The sequence below is a fragment of the Lacerta agilis genome, chromosome 15, assembly GCF_009819535.1.
Source record: "Lacerta agilis isolate rLacAgi1 chromosome 15, rLacAgi1.pri, whole genome shotgun sequence".
In the NCBI taxonomy this organism is placed as follows: domain Eukaryota; kingdom Metazoa; phylum Chordata; class Lepidosauria; order Squamata; family Lacertidae; genus Lacerta; species Lacerta agilis.
The window spans coordinates 35610722-35632054 of NC_046326.1; the positions used below are offsets into that span (position 1 = coordinate 35610722).

Genomic DNA, 21333 nt, shown 5'->3' on the forward strand with positions numbered 1-21333 from the left:
CCTCCTAATACATAGAATCATAGAACTGTAGGGTTGGAAGGGACCCTGAAGGTCATCAAGTCCAACCCCGTGCAATGCAGGAATCTTTTGCCCAATGTGGGGCTTGAATTCATCACCCTGAAATTAAGAGTCTTGTGCTCTACTGACTGAGATATCTCAATAGAATCCCATATTAGAGGGCCTTTTGCCCATCACATATAGGATTAAAGCAGGAGTTGCTATTTCACAGGTCCCTTTTCTATGGCATTGCAGGCAGATATCCAACAGACAAAGCTTTACTGGAAAAACTGCACCTGTTGGATTACCGCTTATCACACAGCCTTGGTGTGGCAGCAAGAGAGCACGGGATTTTCCTGCAGAAACTGCTGTCAGGAGAAGGCCTGCGTCTTGCTCGCCAGAGGGCGCCCTTTCACTGCCTGAAGCACGCCTGCGTCAATCTCCCCGTCGCTGATTATGTACCACAGAGATAGAAAAAGGTTAGAGTCACGCGCGGACTGAAATTCGTGTTGAAGTGAGGATTTTCATCCAATATTTCGGTGTGATTGAGGCGAAGCTTTTCGTTGCACGGAGTAAGCATGATCATTCGCTGATGATGCGAACTCATTGAGTGAATCATAGATAACAGAATCTTAGAATTGTAAAGTTGGAACGGGGTCGTCTGGTCCAAACTCCTGCAATGCGCAGTCAGTGTGTTAACAGCATGGGAGCGGTTACTTCTTTTGCAACCCACCCACAACAAAAAACATAGCAGGAAGCAGGTGGTTTTGTTTTGCTTAACCCCTTCTATGTGTACCTATTTCTCTTTTCTTTCTTTCTTTCTTTCATGAATGCACAATAAATAATCAATACAAAAAGCAAGGTTTTGTTTTGCAGAATGATAATCATAGCAATAATTTTTCCATACAAAACAAGGCCCGTTGGAAAGAATTTTGTTGTTTTTGCTGTTAATAATAATAATAATAATAATAATAATAATATAATTAATAATACTACTATAATATTAATTATTATTAATACTGATGGTGATTATGATTCCATACAAAATAAAACCTGAGTTAGAAAGAATTAATTCTGGATAATAATAATAATAATAATAATGATAATATTTTATCCACAATCAGGCTCGACTTAAAGCAGAGGTTGGCTGGGCCTCCGTCATGCATGCATTAGTTGAGATTCCTGCGTGGCAGAGGGTTGGACTAGATGACCCTCGTGGTCCCTTCCAACTGTACAATTCTATAATTCTGTAATTGCTGATGGGTGCCTGGGACCCAAACCCAATTAGCTACTGTAAATTCTGAATATCTTTAGTGATCTGCGTAGGAAGCTTTCCTGCATCCATTTAGAGCTCACAATTTCCCTCCAATAATCAAATGGTCGTCCTCTCTCTTTCTTATAGAACTACAATCCTCAGCACCCTTCGCAAACTACAGTTCCTGGATTCTTTGCCGGTTTTCTGCTTGGAATGTGTGTTGAATAAGATTTACATATACGCTGCGGATTTGTTAGGATAAAACAGTCTAACCCCACTTCCCTAGAATTAATCCACGCTTAACACAGTTACTCCTGAGTAAACGTGTGCTGCGCAGGGCGGCTTCCAATGAGAACCCGGAAGCTTCGTATCCAGCAAATAGGATGTGTCCCTCTATAAATTTTATCTCTACGTTGCCCGGAGAACTCACGGCAGAGGTGTCCTGGGAAAAGGGACTACGCATGCGCCAGGAGGAGGTCAGCTTCTTGGTAAGGGAGCTTTTGCAACAGGGAATGTGCATATATGCGTGGGGCGGGATCTGGGGTGCTTCGTGCACAGGACTGTATACTATGGAAGGCCTGTAAAACAGATCGGGAGGTGAAGGAGAGGGTGGAATGCAATGCAAAGGTTGCAAACCCCAGAATGCAAGAGGGGGGTCTCTAACATGGTGCAAAACGGCAGAGGCAGCCCCCAAGTTAAGGCAATGCGGGCTGAGCGCGTTTCTACCCCTCTCTTACTCCAGAGAGCACGAGGCTGTGTAAAGAGTGCTCCCTGCTTACTTGCAGGTGCACAACAACCCTGTGAGGTGGGCGAGTCCAAGAAAGTGGGAGCAATAGGTCAGCCCGTTAGCTTCATGGCCTTGCAGGGATCTGAATTCGGGTCTCCCAGGCTGATGCTCTTGAGAACCACTGAGCGATGCTGGAGGCAGGGGTGGGGGTTGCAAACCTGACACGTGCGGGTGGGTGTCTCTGCCGGGTGGGCGCAACGCAGCTGCCTGGGGGTGGGGGTGGAGGGAGGCTTTGGGTGGGAACACACCTTTGGACTTGCGGTTTCAAGGTGTGAGAACAGCACGGCAAATTTAACCTCAGGCAGCATGGACCACGGGAGGCAGATTGCGCATGGAAGCGCACAGAATTGCCCCAAGGTGCAGTAAACAACCATCGTGGAATGTGAGCATGTGCAAGCCTGTGGCCCCGTGTCCAACATTCCTCCTCCATGCTTTCCTGATTTATTGGCGGAGCGACTCGTAAACAAAACTGCCTTCACTGATGTATTAATTTTTAGGTGGCAATCCAAGCGGTAAATTTAAAGCTTTGATCGGTGCTTTTTAGGTGAAAGTAAGCCCTTCCAAGTCCCAGCAGATATGTGCGTCTGATTTCTACAGGTGGGAGAGAGAGAGCAGAAGCTCATATGTCTCAGGACTTACGCTATTTGTTTGCAGGACATCTTGAATTTCACAATTATTGTTTTCCAGGATTCATATACATTTAGAGTTGGAATGTGTTTTGCAGGCTGTTTTGTCCAACAGGCGTCTTCCTCCATGTCATCAGTGTTGTCCTGGTAGAACTCAGCAAGGGACAGGATGGGGAATAAAGGAATTGGCTTTGCCTGTCATTTAGTTGGCTCTGCTTGTCATTGACTCTGGCGCCACCTACTGTCCGGCTCCTTCCCTTCCACCCTACCAGTCTCAGTGGCCACCAGCCGCAACTGCAGTTGTCTAAACTGTTCTTGTATAACCAGACATTTCAATGATCATTTTCTACTGCTTTTAATCATTTTATAAGCATGCTTTTGTATTGTTGTACCCCGCCCTGATAATTTATGAGTGGGCAGTGTACAAATAGTTTTATTAAATACTGTATATTCTGGCGTATAAGACTACTTTTTAATCCAGGAAAATCTTCTCAAAAGTCGAGGGTCGTCTTATACACCGGGTGGAGAATCTGCGGTCAAGTATATCTCAAACTCTATATTTTAACTGTAAAAGTTGGGGGTCGCCTTATATGCCCAGTCGTCTCATACGCCAGAAAATACGGTACATAAATATAAATAAAACAGCTTTTAATCAATCAGTTATACATAATGTAACACATCTTAGAAATTGATATAGAGGTATACATAAACAAGGAGTCACCTCCACCTTTCGATTAGAGATGCATGATTAAAACCACTTATACCATAATAAATACCACAATTGTATTTTGAATTAAAGACAATATTTTCTTAAAGAACACTATACTTATATTCAGAGCATTATAAACCAAGAATTTATTTCCAGTATCAAGCTTAAATTTTTACTGTACAGTACTCAATAAAAATGTTCTCATTTTAGCACAAAATAAAAAATAAATAAATCCCTAATGTAGTGAGTCAGTTTAGCCACTGCTGTGAAATCTCAAAAGCTTTCTATCCATTCATTCGTAGGTGGTGGTGTAGTCAATATCTACATTTTTGCAAAAGGTTTCCTATCAGCAGCCAAAGACACCATTTCTTTTTGCTCTGATATTGCTGACCCTTCTGAAATGAACCATATCCGAAGTGCTCTTTTACTAGGGAGCGAGGCCTCTGCAACTCAGTGGGACTTACCTCTGAGTAAATATTTTGCTTTTAAAACTGCAGCTCCTCTAAGATCAGATCCAGGAGCAGAGCTGTTTACAGTGTCCTGGCAAAAAGGACAGGACAGCTCCTGCCACACAGTCGAAAGTCCTCGAATTTGTGGCTGATTCTCATGAATATGAAAATGTATGAATAATAATTATGTATGTATGTATACCGGCTGGGTTTCCCCAGCCACTCTGGGCGGCTCCCAACAGAATATTAAAAACACCAAACACTAAAAAGTTCCCTAAACAGGGCTGCCTTCAGATGTCTTCTAAAAGTCAGATAGATGTTTATTTCCTTGACATCTGATGGGAGGGCGTTCCACAGGGTGGGCGCCGCTACTGAGAAGGCCCTCTGCCTGGTTCCCTGTAACCTCACTTCTCAGGGTGAGGGAACCGCCAGAAGGCCCTCCTCGGAGCTGGTCCTCAGTGTCCGGGCTGAACGATGGGGGTGGAGACGCTCCTTCAGGTATACTGGGCCGAGGCTAATGAATGACTAAATTGCAGGCTGAATGACAACTGTTTTAGCTGTCGCTTCAAGGATGCAAACTTTGACTTTGGGGTCGCTTGTGCAACCTGACTAACACTTCCGCAATTCTGCCGCGCTTTCTTTGAGGGGTTGATCAATCTCAGGCGATGGCTCCCCTCCCGGGAGCGGAGCTGGTGAGGAGCCCTTTGCAGCTGTACCGATACCTGCTGCGTTGCTGCAAGTTGCTGCCAGGGAAGAACGTCCAGGAACACTACAAGCACGCAATCCGACAGGTAAGGAGGAAGACTTAGACCTAGGATTAATAGATTTGTAGAGTTGGAAGGGGTCACAAGGCCAGTGCTGTCAAGTATCCCGTTCCCCCCGGGATTCTCCCTTATTTCAAGCAGTTTCCCGCTGCTCTCCCTTATTTTTTATTTCCCTTAAATTTCCCGTTTTTAATGGAAGCAGCTCCTCCCCTGCTGGCCAGGGACTGGGTGGGAAGACCTCGCCTACTTGGAGAGAAAAGCCTCAGCCCTCAAAGCAAGTGGGAGCTGTTTCCCGTGCTTACAGGGGGGTGTATTCCTCCCCCTGCATCAGCCCCTATCAGTTGCCGCCAAGCCCCTCAGCCGGCCAATAGGGTTAGCTGGCGGGCGGAGCCCGGCTGCTGCTTCCTGTCCTGTTTTGATGGGATCAGACAAGAAGACGGTGGGGCTCCATTGCGCAGAGCACATGGCTGCCCTCCTCTTTGCTGGCTGCCCTCCTCTATGCTCCGCTCCGAGCCTGAGGCCACTTGGAGTTTACATTGCTGCTCCTCCCACTTTTGCTTCTGGCTCCGCCCACCACTGACATGTGACTGTCCCCGGGATAGGTGAGACTGCTGATCCCTTATTTTCAAATCCAAAACTTGACAGCTATGCGGACGAGGCTTATCTAGTCCAATGCCCTGCAATGCAGCAGGAATCTTTCGCTCAATGTGGGTCTCGAACCCATGATGACCCTGAGGTTAAGCATCTCATGCTGTACTGACTGATGAAGTGGAGACACGCTTAGGAGCAGCTGCAGGTGAGCTGTGGCAGAGCAAGCTGATTCTTTTTATTAGCAAGAATATGCACACGTTTAGGAACACTTTGACCTTTAGCAAGTTTACATCATGAGCAGACACGTATGTTTCCTCTGACATTTGCGAGACCTGCTCCGCCACGTCATGTTCCTACCCGGTGGAAAACGAGCCATGCCTCTGCAAAGGCAGTAAAGGTCACAAACGTGAGTGTGGAGCACTGGACAGGCTGTGGCCTACCCAGGCCAGGCAAGGGTCATCCCTACAGACTGAGCTATCCCAGCAAGTCTCCCCGGGACGCTGAATGAGGGGAGCTTGATTTGTACCAAGTCCAGCTCAGTATCACAGCAGCTCTCCAGGATTTCAGGCCGGGAACACGCCCAACCTGATCGCCCTGTCACCTAAACGTAAAGTCAGGGCTGCCGTCCAACTCGGAGTAGACCCATTGAAAATCTCGGATAGGGCTAACTTGGCTCCCGTAGTTCCAGCGGGTCTCCTCCTAGTTGGATGCAACTCCAAGGCTCTAGTCCTCATGCCTCGAGATAAAGGACTGGATTAAATAAGAACCTAGGAAACGGTCTTATTCAGAGTCAGCAGTAAAAGGGAGCAGCGTGTCTCAGAGGGGCTGGAAAAGATGGGTGTCCGATATGATGTTATCCTGACACGTTTTGCCTTGCACGAGCCTCCTTCAAGGGCTTATCCCACTGGTTTCCTTATAAACTTTGGGTGGTCTTTGTGCAGCTTGTGGAGAAATTTGCAAGATTGGATGCTTCCTGTGTGCATGGACCCTCATACCTAAGGGACCGCCTCTCCTGGTATGTCCCGGGTAGGACCTTAAGGTCCTCAAATAATAATTTGTTGGAGGTCCCGAGCCACAAGGATGCTAGGTTGGCTTCAACTAGGGCCAGGGCCTTCTCAGTACTGGCCCCGACTTGGTGGAACGGTCTGGCACAAGAGACCAGGGCCCTGCGGGATTTGGCATCTTTCCGCAGGGCCTGCAAGACGGAGCTGTTCCACCTAGCCTTTGGGTTGGTTTTAGTTAAAGCCTGATGTTTCGTTCTTTTGGGGTGATTGGTGGGCTACTTAAAAATGAGGCTGCAGTATAAATTAAATTTTAAATTGTATTTTAATCTGTATTTTAATGAATTGTTTTATGTTTTTGTTGTGATTTTATTGGTGTTAGCCACCCTGAGCCCGGTTTGGCGGGGAAGGGCGGGGTATAAATAAAAATTTATTATTATTATTATTTCTTATTATTATGTACTGAGTCAGACTGTTGGTAAGGAATTCTTAACCTAGACCTTGGCTGAGAGCAGCTACAAGGCCATTGAGAGCTGCCATTGGGGAAACAGAGGAGGCTGCTTTAAACAGAGTCAGACTCTTTGTCCCTCTAGCTCAGTATTGCCAATACTGGCTGGCAGCATCTCTCCGATAAGGGTACTTCGGATAAGGAGCGTTCCTGGCCCCACCGGGGATTGAGCTAGGGACGAAGATCATTAGGCCTGAACTGGGCGTTAAGAGATACTTATTTTCTAGTAAATGTGCTATGGACTGAGTACTCTAATGTCCTTAACTGAACGGGTCGCTTCCCCTGCAAATCGTTTTCGCAGAGTTTCCAAGTCCATGCTGATGAAGATAACCCGGAGCGGATCCGGCAGATCATCAACAGGTCCATTGAAGATGCTGATTGGGTGATGGAAAAAGTGAGTATTCCTTGCAATTTTCTGGTTCTGTGAAGAGGGACCGATTGCCAAACCAGTCTGGGAATTGTAGCTCTCTGAGAAGAACACAACTCTCGGCACCCTTAAAACTACAGCTCCCATAATTCTTTGGGGGTAAGCCACAGCTGTCTGAAGGTGGCTTCTTCTGCCTGGATTCTAAGGAGGACCTGCAACCAAAGACTTACAATGGGCGGGGGGGGGGGGGAGGGTTGTTCCTGTTCAGGATGCCAGCCAGCCAGCTTTGCCCTTTTCCAGCGCGCTCCATTCCGGACTCTACTCTCTTCCCAGTTGAGGAGAGACAAAGCTGGCCAAAGTCACTCCTAGCCACAGAGGACAATTGGGCCCATGGGGACAAAGACGTATCTGGCAGCACCCCCAAGCTACGCACTGGCTCCTTCAGAGGGGCTGCGACCCCATCCAGCACAGGTAACCAGCCTGTGTCCCAGAAGCTTTGCTTAATTCCTGCCTGTTTCCCTCTTTCCCTTTTAGTATAAGAAACGAAAGTAGAAACGAAAGAGTTAGATGGAGAGAAGACACCTCGTTTCTTGAATCAATTTGGGTTTGAGAGGACCAAAGTGGATCGGCAGCCCTCGTCTTTCTCCGGTTGCAAAATGTACGATGGCAAACTCTTACCTCGGCCTCCCAGAGTTGAGCTCTTTGCTTTCAGTGATCATCCATTGGCATAGACAAGCAGGATGCTGTCGCGATTTACCAGATTTCGGATTCAGACTTAAATGCTGAACTCCCTTAACAATGGAGTCAAGGCTTTTAGCTGAAATATGGGGAATGATCGAATCTCAAAAAAGGAGCCATTTGAGATCTCAGGATGGAAAGTTGTGTCTGCAGGATTCTGCTTAGGGCTGAATAACGAACGTCGCTGTGTTTTGCTGGAATTCAGATAAACGAGACATCCTTGGATTGGAGACTGCTGCTTGCTTTGAAATCTTCATTAAAAACAAGTGCATGGTAGCCACACTTCTGCTTGCGACCAATAAATCAGGTGCCGTTCAGGATCTCTTTGCTGATTTCAGTTAAAACACCCACAGGCTGCACAAAAAAATGTATGTGCCATTTGTAATTTAGTCTTAATAAAGTGTGCCAGATTACATTCCATGATATTGCGTTTTTTGGTAGCCAAAGGGCAAGGAATTCGTATTTACTTTAAAATGATATGCCTCGCTTTTCATTTCATCTGCGCCTCAAAGTGTCCTACAAAGATCTAAAACATTGAAGAATAAAACGTAGGAACCCCAAGAGTCATCTAGTCCAACCCCCTGCAATGCCAGAATCACAGCTAAAGAATCCCTGACCTCTGTTTAAAAACAGAGTCCACCATCTCCCTTAATCCTTTTTGGGCTGGGAGGTTTGTTTCCTAAGTTGTTTTTAAAAGTAAGGGTGTTTTCTTTTGTGACTCTGCAAACCACAAGATTCTCCTGAGCATGTTCCCCAGTGTCCCCTTGACTCCCATTTCTGTCGGCGCTCACCCCCCCCCCCAAGTTTGCTGTTAGAGGGAGTAATTTATTTCTTTTTTTACTCCAGTTTTCTACAAAATATTTAGGGTGGTTAAATAGGGTGGCTAAATCAGTAGCAGTCTGCACGATTGTGTGCTGATACGGAACCACCCATTCTTAGAAGGAAAAAGGTATTCCTTTGATATTCGTAGATGAAAGTTTACCAATTACTGCTTGCACATACCACATACTAAAGATTGTAGCCAATTCTGGCCACACACACTCAAGTGTAGACCCATTGAAATGAATGGGCATGGCTACCTTAGGTCCATTAATTTCAGCAGATCTGCTATTGATCTAATGGGTTGTTTTCCAATCTCATGAGACTTCAGGAGTCCGGAGCATTGCAAATCCACCCCAATACAGTGATACCCCGGGTTACGTAAGCGATCCGTTCCGGGTCGCGGTAAGTAACGCGGGCATGCGTATCACGAACACATAAAAAAACCAAAAACAGAAAACCCCGGAAGAAGTGCGATTTGAGCGCTTCTGCGCATGCGCAAAGTGCGCAGAACGCTTCTGCGCATCCGGGGGTCACGCACGCTTTGGAAACACTTCCAGGGTGCAGGCGTTCGCAACTCAAACGTCCGCAACACGGGGGGGGGGTACGTAACCCGGGGTTCTACTGTAACAGGTGGATTTAAGGGAAAGCGACCAGTTCGCCCAAGCCGAGAAAACTTGACAGGGGGTGCTGCAACAGTGACAATCAACAGAAGGCAAGGGGCTGGGGAATGCCGAATTTTGCAGGACGCTGCTGAAATTTTAAAGCCCAGAGTCCACCGCTGCCAAGTGTCCTGCAGCATTAAACAATAGTCTCTTGTTGTAGTTGAAGATGCTTTCATCTGCCTGCAGAGGGCGACACAGGAAGCCCTTGGCATCTTCTGTTTAGCATCTTCCGATTTCTGATGCCTTAAAAAAATAAAAAAAAAATTGCTTCCTTGACTGGAAGAGGTTACAGTGTAGCCTCTGCAACCAGAAGCCAAATTTAATCTCATGGATAATGAACACTACAGCAAAAGAACCGGCGGTCGACCATTTCCACCTCATTTGTGATTTACCGGGGCGGCATCTATCTTTAATAACAACGTCTACTTTTTTTGTGTTAATGGATGGTTGAATCGCTGCTACAATAACACACGAATGTTTTGTTGGTTTATAGCAGATTAGGGACTCGGCAGCCCCAGGGAGAGTACAAATGAATGAATCCAAGCCATCCTAAATAGCTCTAAGCGCATCGTACATACTGAATAATGAGCTGCTGTCTTAAGTCGACGCAATCCCTTGGGGCATCGGTTGCTGCCCCGATAATCTGGCAGATTTGTCCTACTCCTCCGTTGTCCCTGCTCAATTGAATTAGGCGACTTAGGCAGAACTCGCCGCGCTCTCCCTAACCCAAGGGGGAAAGTGTGGGCTGGATTAAAACTCGGCACCTGTGTAGATTCTGTGAGCTGGGCGGAAAGCTTGTTGATTCTCAGTTGTCCAATGCTGACGCCCTCAATGTTTGCTTGTATCATGCAAAGAAAGGGGAAGGTGGTTGCGCAAGGCGAAGGATGTGTCAGAGGTCACAGGCGAGGTCACGGACGTGTCGGAGGTCACGGGCGAGGTCACAGAGGTATCCTAACAGGATCTGTTGGCCCCAGCTTCTGTGGAAAGTCTTGCGCAAAGAGGGTTTTTTTTTTAGCCGCAACCTGAAGATCTTGAAGGCAAGAGATCGGGAGAAACAGAGTTTTGAAACAGAAGGGAGGCAATTGGCAGGTGAATGATGGAATCCACTTCCAGGGGCAAAAATCAAATTATGGGATTGGCATGTGAATTCAGACCACCCCAAAAGACAGCTTTTGTGTCCGCGTGATTGGGCCAACCACAAAGCCCAGCCAGGTGGCCATTCTCTGCCTTCGCTGGCAATTGATTTGTGGCGCAATTCCCTACGCCACTTGATCGACCAATATTTATTCCCACCCTTATCGATACAATTGCTCCCTCCTTCTAGCAGCGAACGTAGGTGGAGGGTGCCTAATGTTTGCAGAAGGGCAATATAGATCCGTTCCGGGATCACCAAGCCACTGAGTCTTCCAGGTTCCTCTTTTTAATCAGCAATAAATAAATACTGTATATTCTGGCGTATAAGACTACTTTTAAATCCAGGAAAATCTTGTCAAAAGTCGGGGGTCGTCTTATACGCCGGGTGGAGAATCTGCGGTCGAGTATATCTCAAACTCTGTATTTGAACTGGAAAAGTTGGGGGGGGGTCGTCTTATACGCCGGAAAATACGGTAAATATTGGGGATGCTTTTCTGTCGCACAGCATCAAAGCTTAGGGATGGAGGAGAAGTTTGGGCTCAATTTGCCTTGAAAGGCAAAACCCACCTGATTTGTAGTTTCCGATACGATACGCAAAGCCAAAACGCATCTGTCTTTTGAAAATGACACTTCTTTGAGTTTTGCTATGCAGTTCTCCGGCCAGGTAATGTGTTCAAACTTTTTTGAGATCCGGCAACCGTACCCTAGACCAAGCTCTGGGTCATGGACACCAGGAAAAACCACTGAAAAGTGGAAGAAGAGCTCAGCACCTTCTGAGGTCACCCATTCCACTGTTGAACCAGCTCTTCCCATCAGAAAGTTCTTCCTAATGTTTAGTCAGAATCTCCTTTCTGGTCTCTTGAGTCCATTGTTCCATCTTCCCAAAGTTGGATGGGGTGGCTTGTGTTTCGATGTTCGTTTTGAAAAACCAATAAAAAAATATTTTTAAAAGAAAAATAAATGCCAATTAGGGATTTTCGTGTGAAAATGGGAATTCCCTGCCCCGTCCCCCTCTGTTCGTAGCACCACAAAAACTGGTGCCCCCTTTTTTGTGACACCAGTCGTTGGGCCTCCACTACCCCTGGCTAATTTGGTGACTGCTGGGTTTTTTTTATTGGCTGGGATCGTTTAGCAGCCCGAAATTTTTTTTCGTTTGCAGCAGGTGAAATGCAAAAACAAGAACATTCCTCGACGGGCGCATCAAACACTTGGTTCAAGCTGCACATAACAGATGCATTCGTCGTTCTCGGGGCCTTTTTCTGCACTCATTATCAGCCAGCCTTTCAGCTTTCTTATTATTGGATTACATTCCACACACCCCACCCCCCAATCGCACAAGCTTTTTAATGAAGCTGTGTTAACTGATGTGCACCTGAGTCATCAAAAGCTCCCGTAAGCTGGCATTTTATCAAATGCGATGGGGTGGGGTGGGGTGGGGACAACCAAAAAAAAAAGCAACCTCCAAAAGCATGGACATACCAATTATTTCACTCCTCTTGCACTTGGGAAAAATATAGCCTTATTTTTCTCGGTTAACTGTTTTTGTCTCAGGTTCCACCCCTACGAGATGTCAGAGGGGTGGGGTGGGGGGGCCGCTTGGTATTGTGAACCATCTTTAAGATGAGAATGTAAATTTGAGACCGAAAGAGATAATTGCTTTTGCTTTTAGTAGCCACTTGACAACTTATACTGCTCAAAATAAAATAAAATAAAAAACAACAACAACATTTGGAATGTTTACAATTGTCACAGTGGAAACAGAAAGTTTTGGACAATAGCACTTCTGGAAAAATTGACCAAGGGAGTTAAAGCATTAGCTGGGGGGGGGGAGAGAGAAGAGGGCAACTTTCTAGTGGCACACTCAACATCATTAGCCTAGATAGCTGCAAATAATAATAATAATAATAATAATAATAATAATAATAATAATAATAATAAAGTGCTTTTTTCTGGGGGTACTCGGATATGCAGTACCAGCACCACTTTTCTAGAATAAAACCACTAAAATAAAAATAATAATTCACTAATTATATGCCACCCATCTGACTGGGTTCCAGCCACTTTGGACGGCTTCCAACAAAAGTTTCAGGTGAAGGTCCAGTGGGTGCCATTCATAGAATCATAGAATTATATTGTTGGAAGGGACCCTAGTCCAACCCCCTGCAATGCAGGAATATGCAGCTGTCCCATGCGGGGATCGAACCTGCAACCTTGGCGTTATCACATTCTTGCCAGGTGGCTCCTCCATCCATGTAGGCTGCCCGATCTAGACCTCGTGAGCTCCGGCAAGGTGGCCCTTCATGTTCTGGTGACCCAGATTGTGAGGCTCAACATGTTGATTCATAGAATCCTGGAATTGTAGAGTCGGAAGGGACCCCGAGGGTCATCCAGCCCAGCCCAACTGCAACGCAAGAATTTGAAGGTAGGTCCTTGAACTTGTTGCGCAACAGAAACCAAAGGGCCTGCAGGAAGCCAAGTGGGGTTGTGGGTGTGGCAGTTGCTGCTCTGGCGCCGGTGTTGCTTTTGAGTGGAAAAGCCACGTCATGATGCTTCGGACAAGTGGCGCTTACTCAGAACCTCTGGGAATTCCCCCCAGCAACCCACCCGGAAGGTAATTTCTCCCCACACCTCTTTTTTTTGGGGGGGGGGAGGGGAAGAGATGAAGACTCCTTCCAATCCAGATGAACTACTTCCCCATCAAACAATGTTTTGATTTTGGCTTGTGTAATTTTTTCTTACATAACGTTGCATTCCACTGCATCTGTGGCTTGGATCTGGAAGGCTTCTCAGAACTTTGGCATTTTTTTCAGGCAACAGAGAAGGACAGGAGGAAGAGCCCTGCAGCTGGATCACAACAATGACCCGTCTGGTCCAGCTTCCTGAACTGGGGCAAGCAATAACTAGGCTTTGGGAAGGATGGGAGGTGGAGGACTCTAGGACCCTGTCAGAGCCTCACACCTCCTGAGAGCCGGTGTGGTGTAGTGGTTAAGAGCGGTGGACTCGTAATCTGGTGAACCGGGTTCGCTTCCCCGCTCCTCCACATGCAGCTGCTGGGTGACCTTGGGCTAGTCACACTTGTCTGAAGTCTCTCAGCCCCACTCACATCACAGAGGGTTTGTTGTGGGGGAAGAAGGGAAAGGAGAATGTTAGCCGCTTTGAGACTCCTTCGGGTAGTGATAAAGCGGGATATCAAATCCAAACTCTTCTTCCTTCCCAAAGCCCAGCATCTTGCCTACCAAGACACCCCTTCGGCTCAGCGCATAAGTCATGCGCCTCACTTGCACAGCCCTAAATCTGCCATGATGTATCTTTGAGCTCTTGCTTGCCTAAGTGTGTGGGTTATAACTTTTTGACTTAAAAAACAACAGCCCCAATTTCCTGTACCCTCAAGGGATGAACTTTTGCTTAGAAACACCGAGAAAGGGACTAATTCTTCTAAGTTAAGGGGGGGAATGGTCCCCCGAAATGAAAAGTCGGAATCGCCGTATATGTAATGTTACTGCTTACTGAAAATGACTTCAAGAACTTGTCGGAAATCTTACAAAAAGGCATTGCGGTTATTGGAGAATCGCTGGAAGCAGGAGCCATCTGTCCTCCAGATACATGTACCAAGAAGTTAATCAGTGCGCAGAACAACGCAATCGAAGTGATGCGGGAAATTTATGGCGCTTGCAGCAGAAACAAAGAAAAACGGCAACTTCGATTTATTCTAAGCAATAAGGCGCGATATGCAACGTACAAAACATTATACAAGTATTAGAAAATTTGCAAGCTCTATGCTTCCTGCATTATAACACATAGTTATAATTGTTATGTATAATTACACAATACATTCTGCTGTTACATATACAAAAACTGATTTATTGATTTTTGGGATGAGCTTTTTTCAAAAGATTTGGAAACGACGGTTCATTGCTTTTAGGCAAATGTCCGTCTAATTAAGCTACAGGAACACGAGGTTGCAAACAAGGTATATCCCTAGCGAGTAAATTAACACTTGCTGCCCCACTCCTTTGCTCCTGCCCCCCCCCCCCCGTTATGTGGTCATCATAATGTTACCCAGAAGGAAATGAGCATTAAAAAGATTCCCTGCCCCTGTTCTGGACTTCTATCACACCCCCTCTTTACTTGCCTTTTCCTCTAAAGGCCCAGATATTGTAAACTTTCCTCGTAGGGGAGTCACTCCACCCCCTCAATCGTTTTTTTTTTTTAAATAAGAATTTATTAAATTTTAATAATACAACAAAAACTAAACAAAACACAACAAAACACTACAAAAATTACAAAAATACAAATACAAAAAGAAACAAAACTTTAAAATCTCAACAAAAACACAAACACTTATTTAATTATCCTTATAATATTGCCTAAATACTATTACTAATCTTAATCCTTATAAAAATGAAATACTATTACCTAATTCTTATCTCCTATCTTAAACTAACTAATTTCATAACTGTAACCTTATATGTCCTCTGATTTCATTCTCAGATAACAATCTTTTCATGCTGTTTCAAATAGTCTTTAAATTTCTTCCAATCCTCCTGTACCGCTTCTTCCCTCTGGTCTTGGAGTTTCCCGGTCAGTTCTGCGAGTTCCATATATTCCCACCCCTTGATCGTTTTGGTGCCATTTTCTGAACTTTTCTGAACTGGCGTAGGAAGGTGGGGGCGATGGGGGGCGGGGCGACCTGGGTTCCAAAGGAGGGGGTGGCACTCGGTGGCCCCTCCCACCACTCCCCAAGCCAAGGCCCGCCGCCCGGCATCCTGTCCGTGCGGTGGCGGCTCGCAAGGTTGCTGCGGGAGCAGCAGCGCCAGCCTGGACGGAGTGCGCATGTGCGGAATGTCACACATGCGCACTCTGGGCTGGCTCTGCTGCTTCCGCAGCAACCTTGTGAGCCGCTGAGCGATCGGCAGCTCGTGGGGCTGCCCCGTCTGTGCTGCTTTTCGCACGTGGCGGCTCGCAAGGTTGCCGCGGGAGCAGCAGCGCCAGCACGGAGGACTGCGCACGCGCAGTCCATCCTGACGTGCGTTGTGATGTCAGGACGCAAGCGTCAGGACGCCCCGCCCCCAGGAGGTGCCTCCGTTTGCCGCCCCGGGCGGCCAAGTGCCTTCCTCTGCCACTGCCTTCCTTTGCAATATCCATAATGAATCGAGGCACCCAGAACCCTATGACAAACCATTTGGTCATATAGCCTATACTGGCTACTTTGGCGGGCAGCATCTCCTTTGAGGGGTCGAAGGGGGAGCCACCCACCCAGAAAGGGCTTTCCTATCTTCTACACCCTGATACTCTAAAAATTAGAGATGTTGAGAACTGTTCCTTGGTTATTCTGCATGCCAAGCATGTGTTCTGCCACTGAGCTACGACGTGGCCCCTCCTTATTTCCAACGTGCAGACAGAGGTTCGGATGGGTTTTCCAAGCTGAGTCAACACGATGACCGGCACCCCCATCAAAGGAAGAAAGTTTCTCTTTTTTTTGTCCCGTCCCCCCCCGCCCCCCATCCTGAGTCAATGTTGATTTTAAGACGAGCTTTGATCCTCTAAATAAAATAAATGGGTTCTTGTTGGTGCATACTTGAAAATACCCTTCTGCAGTCCCAAAGCGAAGGCTAGGATTAGTAGACGTGAGACAAGTCATGGTTATGAAAGCAAGAGTCGTCAGAGGAATAACCCGCTCCTGTTAGCCGGCTTGATGCCAGATATTATTTCTGGTGATTTGGAATGCTATTTTCTTTCCAAACCGACTTCATCTGCTTTAAAAAAGCAAAGCTTGTTGCAAAAAAATTAAATCACCCATGTATAAATCTTAGAATTCCCGAGTGACACCAGGTGCTATCCGCTGGCAATCATTTTATTATGTATGAATGACAGTTAACCTCCCCCCCCCCAAAAGTGGGGGAAGACATCTGGGAAATCATAGCGTAAACCATTAACAAATGCACAGCAAAAATATGTCTCGTTGCTTAAGTTGCCAAAATTGGCATTATCTCCCAAATAAGGGGGAGTTATGAGGAGGTTTGGGTGGGGGTTAGAGGGGGAACGAAGTGAGCAGAAGTGCAAAAACACTTCTGCGAAGGATGGGGCATTCCCCCCCCCTCCCACAAAAGGTCCCAGTTCAATGAGGATATAAAAATAGTAAACCAGATTAGCATGGTTCACATGGGTTCATTAATTTTGGTGGGTCTGGTCTGACTAACACTCATTCATGCATGCATTCAATTTATTTTTCCACCCTTCCTTCCAAGGGCGGCAAATCAGGTAAAACAACACTAAAAGCATCTTTTTAAACACAATTCTGATACAAATGCAGACCGGGAAAGATCTCTGCTTAAAAAAAAAGTTTACAGCAGGGGCCAAACAGACCACAGAGATGGCCCCCTATCTAATATTCAAGGAAGGGGACTAGGGTTGGCGCCACGACGCTCAAGACCCGATTCCGTCACCGTGTGGAATGGACTTCCTGAAAAGGTGGCAACTGTGGGAACCTCTCGCCTGTAGAACTCAGGGATTGATTGGGTACATAAGGGGTGAGACAATCTTTCAGGTATCCTGGTTCCAAGCTGTCACGGACTGGCTGCACGCAGAGGAATGGGGGAGGGGGGGGGAGAGAGGCACCAGCTAGGGAACCCCCAAGAGAGAGGAGGGGGTTTAGGCAGTTGTAGGGAACTGCTTCATGGGGAAAAGACCTGCTGGAGATGAGTTGTTGTGCCAGTGTGGTGTAGTGGTTAAGAGCGGTAGACTCATAATCTGGGGAACCGGGTTCGTGTCTCCGCTCCTCCACATGCAGCTGCTGGGTGACCTTGGGCTAGTCACACTTCTCTGAAGTCTCTCAGCCCCACTCACCTCACAGAGTGTTTGTTGTGGGGGAGGAAGGGAAAGGAGAATGTTAGCCGCTTTGAGACTCCTTCGGGTAGTGAAAAGCGGGATATCAAATCCAAACTCTTCTTCTTCTTCTTCATTAGGCCGAACACTCCTGTGCAGATCCTGTTTCTCTCTCTTCCTAATTAAGAGTTAACTCCACTTACTTCGTGTGATTTACAGCTGGCTCGCTCCTGACACAAGCTGTATCAGGTTTTGCACACCAAAACCAGTGTCTTCAACACAGCCCAGTAGTGAATTGGCAGCCAGTGCCAATTCTCCTGCCATCATCATCATCATCATCACCGATCATCATCACTGCCACCACCGAACCTGCCTAGGCCATGAGAGATTTAGCCCAGGAGCTGAAGAAAAGGACATCTAACCTCACCCCAAACAAAGCCTTGAGTTGACATGCAATCACCTCTCAATAACAAGCTGTATATTTCTCTTTGTGTGTCTGTATTTTTTTTTTTAATCTTCTGCTCCAATGGTTCGTTGCCCCAAACGGGCTTCCTTGGTGAGCCGGCTGACAGCCTCGCTACCCCCAGCTAAGAAATGGCAGGTGTTTCGGCTTCCATCAGCTGTGAAATCAAATCATTAGGACCTTAGATTTCGCCTCATTGAGCCTCTCCTTGAGTCGAGATGAGTCATCCCACAGGTGTTCCTCGCAATTTGCAACGCCAAAAGGAAACACCGGGAAACCCCACCCCAAAAAGCAACTGTGTTTCTTTCGCCACCATAATAACCCCCTACTCATATTCAGGGTGAGAACCCAAATCGTCGGCTGGCCACTTCCTCGTTGCTTGCTGTGCAGGTACGGGGCTTCTTCCTGGGTGGCGGAAAGTGGAGTAAAAGATGAGGAGGTGAGCAGATGACTTTCCTTTCTACAATTGGTCCCTCTGGAAAAAAAAGAGCACCGATTCCTGCCAAAAGAGGCACAGCCACCCTCACCCAGATTGTAGCCAGGGTGCTAAGTCAGACGCTCTGAACTTTTGACATAGACAGATTGAGCGTGGGCTGATCATGTGAGAGACAACCTTCCTTAAAACTTTTTCTCTCTCCTTTTTTATTTTTAAAAGCAAGTCTGTTCTCAGATAGCAAAGTGTGGCAGTGACACCCGAAAAAGAGAGAGGAGTTAGGATAAGGTCACCAGATTTTTTTTTCAATGAATCCGGGGTCACTTTTCAACTTCAATGGATTTTGTTATGGGGACTGATTTGTAAATCTGGGGACCGTCCCCGGCAAACGGGGACATCTGGTAACCTTAAGTTAGGAACTGTTTTGGTTCCGTAATCCTTCGGGAATCGCGGGAGGAGTCGGTCAGAGGCCTTCGTTCCCCTTCAGCAGCCCTCTTCTTTTGAAGGTCCTGCCGTCGTCTGCAATATCCTGGCCGTCCACGAGATATTCCACACGGAATTGTTATTGCGTTATTTCCATCGGGAGAGGCCCTCTGGTGCTAGAGCCTGACAAGTGTGAGATAAAATAAATAAATAAAACGAAGTGTTTATGGTGCAAAGCCTTACAGGATTTTCAGCAGGCAGCTGCAGGACCTGCACCTGTTGGAAATGAAGCAGTACGGAACCAGGATACCTGAAAGATTGTCTCATCCCTTATGTACCCAATTGATCCCTGCCTGCATTCTACAGGCGAGAGGTTCCCACAGTTGCCACCTTTTCAGGAAGTCCATTCCACACGATGACGGAATCGGGTCTTGAGCGTCGTGGCGCCAACCCTAGTCCCCTTCCTTGAATATTAGATGGGGGCCATCTCTGTAACTGAGTTTTATAAGAATTCTGAGGTCTCGAATATAGAATAAATGTTCATAAATGTAAACATATGTACATAATCTATATATATATATATACAATCCTTCAAGCTGCATGTTTGTTTGTTTTTGCCTCTCTCCATAACCGCTTGACCGATTGGCGTCAGATTTGGACACAACATGCCTTGGCCCTATGGGAAGGATCTTAGGTACGTAGATTGTAAAAATATCACACCTTTCCCAGGTAAATCCATGAATTTGTGCAAAAGCGCCCTCCAGTGGGCGTTAAATAGCACAGCACACAACACCGTTGCCGATCCCTCCTCCGCTCCCCGACATCACTGCCACCATCCAATCAACAGGCACGCCGCCCGCAAAGGGCAGCCCGCCCGCAAAGACGGAGTTTGGCCTTGGTGGCTTTTAGATGCCGCCTGCAGCAGCTATGGAGAGAAGCCGCGCCATAGCCACGCCGCCTGGAAACGTCCCATCTGCCTTTTGGGAGGGAGGACAGATCGGTAGGAAAGCTAAGCCGCCCGCTAACACCGAGATAGCCTGCTGATAGAAGCGGCAGGTACACAGCGAAGCAACGGCACAGTCAGGCTGGCTGCAAACGTCCCGTCCACCATTTCTGGGTTCGGACGGCCTAACCTGATACTGTACAAACAGATATATTGCCCTCCAATGCACATCAGCAACATCAAACCAAGACATACAAACAATAAAAAAAGGAATCAGAAAATTCAACACAAAATAGAAAATTCTTTCCAGTAGCACCTTAGAGACCAACTGAGTTTGTTCTTGGTATGAGCTTTTGTGTGCCAACACAGCTACCCACCTGTAACTAGAAATTTCAACAATACTAATATTGAGTTATATACACATGAACAATAACGAGCAAGAAAAGAGAACCAAAACAACCTCAACTTCAGCGCAAAGACCTACGTTACAGGTAGGTAGCCGTGTTGGTCTGCCATAGTCAAAACAAAATAAAAAATAAAAAAAATCCTTCCAGTAGCACCTTAGAGACCAACTAAGTTTGTTCTTGGTATGAGCTTTTGTGTGCATGCACGATATCTGAAGAAGGCGGTATCTGAAGAGGTGTGCATGCACACGAAAGCTCATACCAAGAACAAACTTAGTTGGTCTCTAAGGTGCTACTGGAAGGATTTTTTTATTTTTTATTTTGTTTTAGTAAAGACCTATGGTAAGACATCAATTTCTCTTTTATACTGCATCTTCCTTTCCCATTACACTAAAGCAGCCACAGCAACGCGTGGCCGGGTCAGCTAGTAAGTATATAAACCACGTGTCTGAAATAGTACAGGAGAGCAATCCTGAAGTCATTTTGACTCTCCCAAATTGACCTCAAATATTTCTCTGAAAGGAGGGAGGAAATGGGGAAAGCCTTCCCTTTGACTTGTTCTTACAAATCCTGTCTTAAGGGCGCATTTGTGTATGAATAGGGTGAGCCTATGACCTGGATTCAGGAACTAAACTATTAACCATCACAAAAGAATGGCCAGGCTACCCAGGTAATGCAATCAGTGACCATTATCAGGTATCCTGGCAAACAGGATTTCTGCTGTAGACCGCCTCCTTCTGTGATGTATGTATGATGTTTTGGGGGGCGGTCTTGGACTACTGGGCGGGCGACTTCAAAAGTCTATAAAAGGGCTTGCGCACCATTGTTCTGGGTTCTCTCCTGAACTCCTGCGTGGGATGAGTAGGGGACCCTGTTGCAACAGTTAATAAAGATCAGGCTTACTAGCCGCTTTACTTCTCATTATGCTATGGTTGGCTTCTGTTATTTTCTCCTGCCGCTAGGGAACCTACTTAAGGACTCTATACGGGCTCTTGGATACCCCATAAGGGAAAAGGAGCAGTTTTTTTTCTTTTAACATGAGCAACATGTTCTAAGTTTGCTCTGAGTTTTAATACGTTTGCTCTGAAAAGAGACTATCCACTCCCAGTCTTTGCATTCCCTTCCTTCTTCTCCAAGTCTTGCAGAAAACCACCACTGGAATAACTAATGCATCTGAGGTGGATTACTTTTTTTGTTTGTTTTCTTGCTGGGGGGAAATGTGCCGACTCATCTCCACCCATGATGACTTTCTGGAAAACTCTGAGGTACGCCATGTGACTTCTGAACAAGCCTGCAATTCGGAGCACCTGAAAATGAAAACGAAAGCTGATTTTTAAAAAAGGGATCTGGAGCTGGTGTTGCATTCCGAATTTCCTCAGACATTGCGTGCATCTTCACTTGCCCATTTTCCTTGGCATACGTGCCAGCATCC

General features: G+C 46.5%; 1 protein-coding gene across 2 annotated transcripts; it reads left to right on the top strand.

The window, feature by feature from the left end:
• The first annotated feature begins 270 nt into the window (after window positions 1-270).
• Window positions 271-8109, top strand: LYRM9 (LYR motif containing 9). 2 transcript variants are annotated; one of them, XM_033172460.1, is made up of 4 exons: window positions 271-476; window positions 4469-4614; window positions 6989-7081; window positions 7589-8109. In XM_033172460.1, exons 2-4 carry the CDS (start codon window positions 4489-4491, stop codon window positions 7604-7606), a joined length of 237 nt encoding a protein of 78 aa, XP_033028351.1. In that variant the 5' UTR covers window positions 271-476; window positions 4469-4488; the 3' UTR covers window positions 7607-8109. The 2 variants fall into 2 exon arrangements, with proteins under 2 accessions (XP_033028351.1, XP_033028350.1); XM_033172459.1 differs by lacking the exon at window positions 271-476 and adding an exon at window positions 1669-1740.
• The last annotated feature ends 13224 nt before the right edge of the window (window positions 8110-21333 follow it).